Genomic DNA, 12,171 nt, shown 5'->3' with positions numbered 1-12,171 from the left:
TGGTTAGGAACATTAACCAGGTTTGATATAGATCTAAATCCAATCCACTAGATGAGTATTACCCAAAACTAAAGCTCGAAGCCGGGGGGTAATACCCGGCTAGATCAAAATACGATTCAGTTTATTGCAGACAGCAACTAGCCATCTGGACTATTCACTATCCAGCACTGGCATCGTTTTATGGTGTAGAAAATACAAACAGGTAAAACAAACATTAGTATCGCTGAAAAAGAAAGACTTGAATAAAGAAACGAATGAATCAAAATACTAAATGTAAAGCCATCTTCTTTAATACAGGTAACTTTCTAAACCTAGTTTTCTCTTTATTTGTCGCTTCATATCCTCGGCAGAAACATCTCAATATCAAGTTTGTCTGCCAGCAGTTTCGCCTTAGTAGTCGTCCCCAAGTGTTCCTTTGCAAAGTCAAGGTGGTTTTTGATTGTCAATGATTTAACATGTAAGACTTTTTTTTAATCATTTATTTTTTTTTTAATACTAAGTAATTAACCTCACTGTAATAAAATTTAGAGTGGACTCAGTGACTCAATGACTCAGTGACTCGGTGACTCAGTGACTCAGTGACTCGGTGACTCAGTGACTCGGTGACTCGGTGACTCAGTGACTCAGTGGCTCAGTGACTCGGTGACTCAGTGACTCAGTGACTCGGTGACTCGGTGACTCAGTGACTCAGTGACTCAGTGACTCAATGACTCGGTGACTCAGTGACTCGGTGGTTCAGTGACTCAGTGACTCGGTGACTTGGTGACTCAATGACTCGGTGACTCAGTGACTCGGTGGCTCAGTGACTCAGTGTCTCGGTGACTCGGTGACTCAGTGACTCGGTGGCTCAGTGACTCAGTGTCTCGGTGACTCAGTGACTCGGTGGCTCAGTGACTCAGTGTCTCGGTGACTCGGTGATTTGGTGACTCAGTGACTCTGTGACTCGGTGACTCAGTGACTCGGTGACTCAGTGACTCAGTGACTCAGTGACTTGGTGACTCAGTGACTCAGTGACTCGGTGAACATACGAGAACTTAAGCAACGTCTAGAAAAACTAAAGCAAATTACAGTAAACAAATTAATGCAAGGATGTTGAGATTACCCCTCCCCCTATAAAAAATAATGTAAAATTTAGTTACCACAACAGCATAGAATTTAAGAATTTAAGAATTTCGGTATTATATCCACCACCACCCCCTTTTATTCCCCCTCAAAAAAAAATTCTCACCTTTGCCCTGTCTTCCAATAACATTTGCTGGAATTCATTTATAAATTCTATCTTGAAGAATTCAATCCACAGTCGTAACATACTAAAGACTCTGAGGTTCAAACCTGCTCAAAAAAATGTCGCCTGTTCCTACATTGTGTTCCCTTCCTTTTTGTTTTCAATGGATTTGCCAAAAGTGAAATTGGTGCTACGTAGTGCATAAAGGTCAAGGTTATATGTATACGTGCGTTTTGAGCAGTAGCACAATTTTATGAGATATGAGCTGCGTAAAAAGGAAAAAAAAAGTCCGAGTGAGATGGTATTAATAGACACATACCAGAAATTGCTGAAGTATTAGGAAGTAAACAGGATAATGACAGAAATAAAATATCTCTCTTTGGTCTCGTGACCTTGACCGTGCTGGGTACAGGAAATGAATATAGCGTGCGACAAAATAGGCAAGGTCATAGTTCAGCTGTACAATGCCCTGTTCCTTTCACGAATCAGTGATATATTTGGAAAGTTTTTTTTTTATAACTAAATTATCATCTTACCCACACGTACAGGGTCGGATTAAGTATGGGGAGGCCTCAGGTCAGAATTTTTATGGAGACCCCTTATGTTTTTGAAAGCGTTAATTTAAAAAATTCACTTATTAATTCAAAAGAATACTAATATCTAAAAGCATCTCATATTTGACAAGAAAGAGAAGAGTACTTGTAAATTAAAGTGGACTTCTCTTCGATTAAAATAAAATTTAAAAAAATAATTTAATATCTCTCATTGGTCTCGTGAGACAAAATATGCAAGGTCAAAGTTTAGCTGATTAGCATTTGATATGTAAGACTTGATTCAATGATAAGTATTTGCTTGCTCCTTTTAAGTGAGAAAGATTCTTTTAAGTCATTTATTTTTTTTTTAGATACTAACTATTTATCCGCATAGTAATAAAATGTAGGAGGCGCGATGGCTGAGAGGCTTCTGAACCGGGGGGGGGGGTCCAAATTTCGAATCCTGGTGAAGATTGGGATTTTTTAATTTCGGGATCTTTGGGGAAAAGTAAAGGCAGTTTGTCGTTGTGCTGGCCACATCACACCCTAGTTGACCGTTGACTGCAGAATCAGATGACTTTTTTATCATCTGCCCTATAGACCACAAGGTCTGAAAGAGGATCTTTACATATTTTTTTTTTATAAATTGTAGAGTGGACTGATCTATTTATTTTGAAACGCTCAATCTATTAATCGAATCCTTTAAAAAAAAAAAAAAAAAAAAAAAAAAAAAAATCTTTCTGAAATATTTAAAAAGTTCAGGCAAATGACGTTTACAAGATTACTATTTGTTTTAAATTAGGCCTAACTCAAAATGCATACTAATTAGCGTTTTCTCTTTAAAAAACTGCTTGCGTAACTAATTTAAAAATTAGATTTTTTTGCTTTCAGAAAAAAAAGTAGCCGTTGCATCAGAACTTTGAATGGTCTAAATATTGTGGTGTCGGATTTTCAATATCTTATCTAGTTTACGAGATCTAAACGGGACGGACGGACAGACGGACAGACATTTCACACAAAACTAATAGCGTCTTTTCCCCTTTCGGGGGCCGCTGAAAATATATTCTTCTAACTAAATTAGATAAATTCGCACCACGATAAATAAAGTCTCGAACTTCTTTAAGCTACAATTGTGTACAGATGACAAGAGTTTCCCCTCGCAAAAAAAAAATTAATATCTCAATAGTCATTTGTCATACAAACTATACATTGATCTAGCTAGATCTAGACCTAGTTTTAGATCTAAATCTAGATCTAAATCATCAGAACTTTGAATTATCTAAAATATCATGATGTCCAATTTTCATTTCTTTTCTAGTTTCTGAGATCTAAACGGGGCGGACGGACAGACAAGCCACACAAAACTTATAGCGTCTTTTCCTCTTTCAGGAGCCGCTAAAAATAATACCAAAACAAAATTGACACAAACTGGGCTTAAACCAGGTATCTAACCCATGATCTTGACAACGTCAGATGTGTGAAACTGTGTATTTACCAATTCAGCCATCGGAACTTCGTAATATTGCAATTATTTATAGATATTATCATTATCAAGATAAAATAACCAATGAGGAAGTGCTACGAAAAGCAGGGTGCCAGGACATCCTCTCTGTTATCTGGAGCTGGATTGGCCACGTTCGTAGAATGCCAGAATTTCGAATTAAATCATTCTGTATGGCGATCTAACAGAAGGCAGGAGAGCCGCTGGTCGCCCACTTTTAAGTTATACGGATGTATGCAAACGCGACGTGAGGCTCTTCAAAATCGACACTAGTAGCTGGGGAAAGTGGCACTGGATAGATCCTCAATTTGTTTCACATTTTTACCAACTATACTTACAGTTGGCAACTCTGTCATCGTATATTGGCTAATAGCGTGTTCGTAAGCTGATAACTTAATTGGATTTAGTTAGAGAAAACCTTTCCAACATATAACTGAATCGTAAAACTAACAGGGCACTGTACAGATAATAAGACAATAGACAAAGCAAGTGAGGCCAGCGTGAGACTAGAGAAATAAGTGTAAGATTAAAAGGTCTGTACCTAAAATTTAAATCTTTTTTATTGCCATGTCCTTATCGCTCACAAAAACAATCGTTCGGGGAACAGTATAAGAGACAAAATAGAATTGTGAGATAGTGACAGAAATGTCCATAAAAAGATTTTAACAAAGGGGGGGGGGTCGCACCAGATCCTCTAAACATCAATTGTGTATTGCTATGCTTATTATTTTGTTAATTCGCAGTCATCGATTGGTATTTTTTAAATCTGTTTACTTTGTGTTCACTTTGATGAAGTATAACTTCCAAACATTTGTAATGATATGCTTTCCATGAGTGACTAATTTGTATTAGATCTCTAGGGCAGATGATATTTAGGTCATCTATTTCTTTGGCTAAAGGTTAACGAGCAGGATGTCATGTGACCAGCACAACGACCAACTGCTAACCGCAACATAAGTTGACTTCCAGTCGAAATTTCCAGTCAGAGATTCAAAAGATATTTAAACCCAGGAGCCTAGGTTTAGAAATCAAACGTTTAGTCGCTTATCAATAGAAGCATCCAATTTTAAAAAATTATTTTATATTATAATACGGTAGGGTATTATGGTATAATATATAATGCAATACTATTACCTAATAGAATAGTTTTTGTCTGATAAATCTGTAAACTGTTTATATTTCTCTGAGGGCTTATAAAATATTTATAAGTATTAACAAGATTAGATCTATAATTTGTTTCTATAACATAATATATTTCTATGAAATAAGATACAATAATATAATTGAGATCACCAAGCTCTAAGTTTAATACCAAATAGTCTGTAGGTTCTTATAGAAGTAGTTGATTCCTACGTTGCCATATGTAGTACTACAAATATAGAAAAGCACAAGCGCTACTTCTAAAAAAAGAAAACTCTTAGTTCCCCCCCCCCCCCAAAAAAAAAAAAAGGTTCTATTATTTTGTTTTGGACAATACCTCTATTCAAGTCAGAGCTTCATGGAACCTGACTCCAGGAAATTGAATCCTGGAAACTGGACAGCTGATCTCACAAAATCCTTTAACAATTTTCTTAGTTATTGAACAGTTGATGTATATTGCTGAGAAAAGAATTGCTAGCTCGTTGGTCACATGGAAAAAAAATTCTAGTTTGACCGTTATAGTTCTTTTAAAGTAAATAACAAATCTAAATTTGGCTTGACTAGACCTAGAAAAAATAAATCATGTCAGCCATAGTGTACCAAAATTATACGATAACATGGTAAATTCAAAGTTTCTTTTATTTTATTGAAAGAATATCTAAGCTTTACTAATATTTTTTAACTTAAATCTAATAATTATTACATGTAGATACTAGATCTACAAGTTGATTTAGACTAGATCTTAAGAACTCTAAATCACAAGTGTATGTCTATAATTAGATCTAGGTGTCCACATAATGAGACATCTGTGGCACTTTCTCAAGAATCTATTTTCCCTTTGCAACTTCTTGTGTGACTAAAAAGGCTAATCCTTGATACACAGCTGCGGTCACAGGTTGGGCATATGCAATCACCAGGGGCTGTTGCACTTTCACCGTTCTTTCTACTACTGTGGTGTATGGCATCTGCTGTTCTGGACCCTTCCTTTATGCTTACTTATGCTTAGTTTTCTTTACAATTCCTATTAATTGACACTTTCTTTTTGAATCGATTTGCTCAAAATATAAAGTTGTTGTTTTTTTAATCTGAAATTTCCCATAATTTTAATTTTGTATGAGTGGGTAGTGAAGTTGATAGAGAGTCGCGCTAATAACGAACCAAAAAGTATGCGTTTCTTTTCTTGTGCGGCTATAAAATGTGCAAGATGAGTAAGCAGCAGGTCTGATTTCAATTAGCCAAAATGGCTTTATCAGCAGCATTCGTCTCCACAATTAGAAAACAAGATTATTGTTAAAGATGTATTCAGCGCCTTTTTTTTTAATTTTAAAATTTTTATTTTTTTTTGTCTTTTTTTAATTCATCAGAGAGACTGAGATAGAGTATTGTAGATTTTTTAATAACAGGTTTATGGTCTTCTTGGCTTGCAAAGACCTTCCTTCAGAGAACAGAACCAGAAAAAAGAGGATGCATACATAGAAAGCGATGGGAAGACAACATAAAAGATTAGACGTGCCTTTTGTGGAAAAAGATTCTATCCAAGGCAAAGACAGAGAGAAATAGAGACGGCCCAAAGATTCAACAGACTTAAGTATTTGTGAAAGTTGAAAGGTTACTATAAAGTTTCAATGCTTGTACCTAGCCAGTTGAAGAGTCTGTAGGCACAGCGATGAAATTTGTAACCATTTTGACAAACAAATTAATTCCGATGAAAATAAATTTTCAGAATGATCTCTTAAATAGTAAAAAATTCTTCGCTGACTGGAATAATAAAAAAAAAACTAAAGTTCCCCTTTCAGACCTTGTGGTCTATAGGGCAGATGATGTAAAGTTCATCTGTTTCTGTGGCCTACGGTTAACGAAGGTGTCATGTGGCCAGCACAATGACCAACCTCCTTTACTCTTCCCCAACAAAGAGCAGGTACCCATTGGAGTTGGATGGACTCAGAGGCGCCCAAATAAAAATTCCCAGTCTTCGATCCCGGGCCCTCGGGATTTGGCGCCGTGATGCACAGCATTTCTACTTATCTAAGCCTTTCATATATAATTTTTTTTTTGTGATTTGAAATAGCTCTTCTTAGTTCTTGTAATCTTTTTAAGACATAGTTAAATAAAAACGTACTATGACAACTGTTGCCCAAAAAGCCCGCTGTCAAAATAATGCACCGAAATGACCTGCTTTAGTAATATAAACAATCCGTTGGTTTAAGATCGCTTTGAAACTATAATTGTGACATTTTTCTAGCATATCTAGATATTAAAATCAACCTTCCCGTGGGTCGTAACATTTGCCAACGATTGGTTAATGTTCAGATCACATGACTACATTTTAGAAACCATGACCCAGTTCCAGAAAACAAATTAGAGCTATTCACGAAATGTGTGTCACTAGCTTATTCAAGCCATTTAGTACGCGGAGAGACAATCAAAGTTTCCATTTCATATAACTTTCAAAAGCATCGTAAATAATTGGAGCAATTAATGAGACAGTATATATACAGGGTAAATGCTTTTTCTAAATCCTGTAGGAACGACAACTTGCTCTGAAAGGTTTTCACAATAACTTGCTGACTTTCTGTTTCGGTAAGAGAATACTATATCTCTATTCGTTGTACGATTATCATATATTTGCGGGGGAGAAAAAAATTCCTAAATTTAAGTTTAAAATCGAATGTAGCTTTAAATGTATAAAAAGTATATAATAATGATACATTTAAATTTATTTTTCTCTTAACCAATATTTCATTATTAATATAAATATTTATAATTTATGGTAGAGCAAAGTTCTACTAGGCTACACGTGAATACATTAATGTCACATGTAGGACTATCTACAATGAAGCCCTCAGAGTATTTTTTTTTCTTTTTGTAATCTTAGCTAAAGAGTATCATTTTTGTTTTTTTTACAAAGCTTATATCAACTCACTATGTCTATTTTTCTGGTAAAAATGTTTGTACGCGTTATTTCTCCCACACCCAATCGTGGATCAAGCTGAAATTGTGCACAACTATTTCTTAAACCTGACCACACAAGAATCAGTAAAACGATTTGTAATTTATTATTTTGTTTGGTATATTGAACAAGGCTTAGGGTTAGTGAACACAAAACTGAAATCGAAACAAAAGATAACTATAAAATTTTCATGTTTAGAAGCTCTTCTCTAGCAAAGTAGTTAGAAGGCCCTAGTCTACAAGTTTGAATTTAAGTTCTTCCCCCTTTAAAAACAATCGATCACCCAGATACGCCTTTTTACCCATTTCCAGCTCGTCCAGACAAGTGATATAATCACAGCGTATTGAGAAAGCTAAAAGTATAAACTTGCGCTTAGCTAGAACAATTGGTAAAAAAATATTTTTTTATCAGATTCATTATATTTAGTGTACATCTATTACAAATTTAATTACATGATTGCTCCAAATTAATTGATTCACTTAATATACGATTTGCTTTTAAATATATTTTTTTAAATTTTGATTGTAATAGATTTATACATTTACTTCTTTTTTTCCGAGCGGGGGAAAAATGAAGGAGGAATAAAAATGTTCTTTTTTTTTCTCAATCATTTATTATTCATTAATTGTAATCTAATCGCTCTTGTACAGAGTTATTAACTGTGTAAAGGAGAAATAGTCTTTTCAAAAAAAAAAAATATGACTTGTTTCGGTGGCACTGTACGTCTCCAGAGACAAGCGTTGTTTCCCTTGCAATTTCTTATGTGCCTTAAGAGGTCATTGTTTAACATACCTACGAGCATGTGTAATCAGACGCTCGGCCCTTTCGACCTTCGTTCTACATCTGCTATCCATAACTCTTTCCTAGATCTATATATTTGCGCTCAACGTGTTTAAAAAAATAACAGAATATGTCAAGCTTATTTAAAGTTAATTAATGTTATTATTTGTTCATATTTCTTTCTTTTTTGTTTTCTGTCCTGGCCAGAGTTATGATGTTCGTCAAGGTCTGGGTCGCTATGACACTGTTAGGAGTAGCAGACGCCGTGTGCACCTACACGTCTTGGATGCTCAGCTTTGATTCCCCGGGTCAGTCGAAATGCAACGAGCTAAACCACTATATTTACGGGCTAGAAAGAAGCGATGTCCATAAGGACGACCAGCTTTTTTTTCTAGAAGGTGTGCATTGTTGCAGCGCACCGCCTCAGTGGTCAAAAATCGAGGTTCAGGTCGTCTACGCTGACTGGACAAAGACATTGGATAGACCGAACCAATGGGCCCATTGCCCCGCAGGATTTTTTCTTCAAGGTTTGCAGCGTTCCAAGTCGGGAAAGAACAAAGGCTACGTATATAACATTGAAAATGGACGCTGCGCAAAGCCAGCCAATCACCCATTCTACTACGGCGACTGTTATAGCCATTACATTGATTTTAGTAGGTCAGGTTTGTATTCTTGCAATGAGGGTTACTATATCACTGGCCTGTACAAAGCTGACTGCGACTACTTGCATTGTATAGATAGACTGTATTGTTGTAAGATGGCGGACACCCCACAGGTAGTGGACGATCCAGAAACGTTAAAGACAAGAATTATGGACACTACTTTGTGGAACTTGGCTAACCTTGCGGCCGGCCTGGGGTACGGTTGGTGCTCTGGTACTAAAGGAATGAACGTAGGTGAAGATTTTTACAGAAGCGGAGACTCGTGGGTGGCTGACTCGAGACTGTTTTGGCCAAACAAAAAATGTGATGGTTACAAGTGTAAAGAAAGACTCGCCATTGATTACTCGGGATGGACATTTGTCGTAAAAGAAATTAGGTATGGAGAAAGTGTCATTGACGAATTAATACCAGTGAGTATAGACGGTGGCATGAGAGTCAACGAAGGAGATTCTACGGTGAATGCAACATTTGAACGTTCGCAGGAAGTTACGGAAACAATCGTGCATTCATCAACCAACAGCTGGAAGACTAGTCTTGAACTGTCGTTTTCTGTAGAGGTCGGCCTAAAACATCTAGCGAAAGCCTCAAGAACCTTGAAAATAGGTTTCGATTATTCGAAATCTAAAACGGAAACAAAGTCCAATACGAAGACAGATGTGCTTAAAGCAACTACAACCATAAGCATTCCACCTCGATCAGCTGCGAAGTGTACAGTTATAGTTAGTAAAGCCCGAACGACTATTCCCTACACGGCTGTCGTCATTGCAAGGTTCAATGTAGGATTTAGGGGATTTTTACGGTGGGGACAGGGCTATGACAGCCCATCAACCAATTATCATTCCCAACATAAAGGCAGCGGAGCTAGGCCAAGCGTACCGTACACTTTTGGAGATCAGTCTGAAGCTTTCTACACAGCTCTTAAACGACAAAGCGAATCCCAGGCTTGGCCTTGGTTGTGGAATGAGATGCTTAGGAATTACCCGTCTGTACGTCACGTGATCAACAGACTCACAGATGAGAGCCAGTATGAAATTACTTTGAATGGAAAGCTAGAGCATGTCTCAGGGACGAAAATCGATATAAAGTGGGAGACGAGAGAACTGAATAAAAATTTTAATCGTCGATCTGAAACTGATGATGGCAAAGCCAATACAACACAACTAAACAATGGAACTTTCTTTGCTACAGTGGGTCCCAATGATAAACCTGTAGATGTCAAGTACCCTGAAGTAGAATTGGTCAATGCAGAGCCATTTGAATTAGATATTCTTCCAGCGAATCAAGAATCCTCTTAAGTAATGATGTGGACAGCGGTGTATAATAATTGTGTATTTCTAAATGCTATGCTTTGAATACGAATTTGATTGTCTTCCAAAGTTTTAAAAATTTTCTACACTAAGAAGATATAGATTTTTAATCATTTTTATAAAATATAACTTTTTTTATCCTTTTTAAAAACATATAACTTGGTAATCATTTTAACAACGTATAACGTTGTAATCATTTTGTTATATAAATATATGTATGTGTGTCTGTGTGTATCTGTATGTGTCCGTGGGTTGTTGTTTTTTTTGGGTAAAAAAGGCGCAATGCAGGAATTATAGAAAATATCATATTCTTTAAAATAAATGCCTGGCATTTTTCAAGCAGAGTAGGAAATTATTGTCAATTTTCAACTTTGCCTACAATGACTAGAACTGTATTAGGCAACACTGAATAGGTATTCTGTTGAGATAAATTTTGAAAAAAGGAAAAAAAGGAAAAAAAACAACAACTGAATTTTTTACGACTAAAAATAGATTTGTAGCTCCACGTATTCGCCTATATGAAGTGCTATTTCAGTTTTCAATCAATATAATAATGATTTCATTTAATAAATCTATTTTGTCCAATAGTGAAACACTGTTGTGTATTTATGATTTCTAGTGGCGTATTGTGAACTGTTCTGTAGTGATGTGCCTGGCTAAGATACGTGCTTAGAATCAAGGTCTATTTGTGTTTGTGTTTACTGTATTGCTATGAACAGTTTTGTCATTCTTGTACAATAAAACCTTTAAAAGATGTATTTTTTGTGATCTGTATAAGGTTACCTAGTACACATTAGTAAAAAGAACATTACTATTTTTTTCCTCCCTAAAAGATGCAGAAACATTGTGCATATTAAGCTGGTAAATCTGTCTACAGACAATATAGACATAAGGCATGTCTTCAAGTCTGAAGATTAAAGAGGAATGCAGTATTTCACATTGCTACGTAGCCCCAGCAGCGTCCTACATATTTTTCCACACCCAGGGCAGACATATTTATTGTCAACCCTTGGTCGATTTTTATTCTTTTTTTCCCTGTCTACGTCTGTCCTCAGCAGAGGATTTTCTTCTTCTTTTTTTTTTCAAGTGTCATTGGTCTTCATTTGTCTCGTTCACAAGCAAGTGCTGTCTTATACGTCAGTTCAAGCTAGATGGCAAGCGTGGGAAGCGTTGTCGAGAGGCCAAGTGCGCTTGAACTTGGCTTGGCTTGGGAGCTCGAGGTTCGACACCCGACTCGGGCAGAGTCAGTATTTACTGAACGCCTAAAGGCAGCACGGAAAACCTACTCCTAGATACCTCCCTCCCTTACTGGTCCACAAAAGCGCTCTGAGCATGAAAGCATGAAAGTAGCGTTATATAAAATTTGTTTAAATTATTAAAGCTATAATAATAATGGCACCTAAGATGGTTTTTACAGCGGTTATGTTTTACTTACTAAAATAAAAATAACACACAAATTCCTTATTTTAAAGCAATTTTTATTTCTTTTTTCCTAAATCAACTTATTTTTATTTTGCCTTTAGACAATTTCAACTGCTTTTAGACGTGCTTTAAATTTTTAAAAAAATTATCTGAATAGAGTAACCATAAGAAAGACGAAGAGTCTTTTTTTTTTTTTTTCTACAAATAGCAACACACTGAACATCTAGAATTTTAAAAAAAATTTTTCTTCAGTGGACACTGACAAAGGGACTGCGATGAATTTTGTTTCTCTTTAGCAACACTCGACGCTGGCAGCACCAGAGAATGAATACTCCTTCATTTCTAACATAATAATAACAATTATTATAATGATTATAATAATAATAATAATTGCAGCTTATCCTTTACGGACGACGTCGTGACATACAAAATTACCAAACAATTTAATTCTCCAGGAGAGCACAGACGACTCGCACTGCACTTACCAAGTTTTAAGCCTAATTTTTAGCGGGAATGGAGCAGGGCCGGCCTTAGGCCACTGCAACCTATGCAGCCGCAGTGGGTCATGCGTTTTTATAGGCTCCGCTATAATTCTAAGAGTAAATTATTAAATTTAACCATTTTAAATTATTTTTAAATTGTTTCCGCGGT

At 36.1% G+C, this 12,171-nt stretch overlaps 1 protein-coding gene across 1 annotated transcript; it reads left to right on the top strand.

The window, feature by feature from the left end:
• The first annotated feature begins 6,780 nt into the window (after window positions 1–6,780).
• Window positions 6,781–10,854, top strand: LOC106067697 (aerolysin-like). The gene is made up of 2 exons (XM_013226921.2): window positions 6,781–6,979; window positions 8,337–10,854. Exon 2 carries the CDS (start codon window positions 8,341–8,343, stop codon window positions 10,084–10,086), a length of 1,746 nt encoding a protein of 581 aa, XP_013082375.2. The 5' UTR covers window positions 6,781–6,979; window positions 8,337–8,340; the 3' UTR covers window positions 10,087–10,854.
• Window positions 10,855–12,171: the final 1,317 nt, after the last annotated feature.

The sequence above is a fragment of the Biomphalaria glabrata genome, chromosome 8 (genome assembly GCF_947242115.1).
Source record: "Biomphalaria glabrata chromosome 8, xgBioGlab47.1, whole genome shotgun sequence".
NCBI lineage: Eukaryota > Metazoa > Mollusca > Gastropoda > Planorbidae > Biomphalaria > Biomphalaria glabrata.
The sequence above is the reverse complement of the archived record's forward strand: the minus strand, read 5'-3'. Positions and strand labels throughout refer to the sequence as shown.

Coding starts and splice junctions, on each gene's coding strand:
- LOC106067697 (XM_013226921.2), top strand. CDS start 8,341: ATGATGTTCGTCAAGGTCTGGGTCGCTATGACACTGTTAGGAGTAGCA.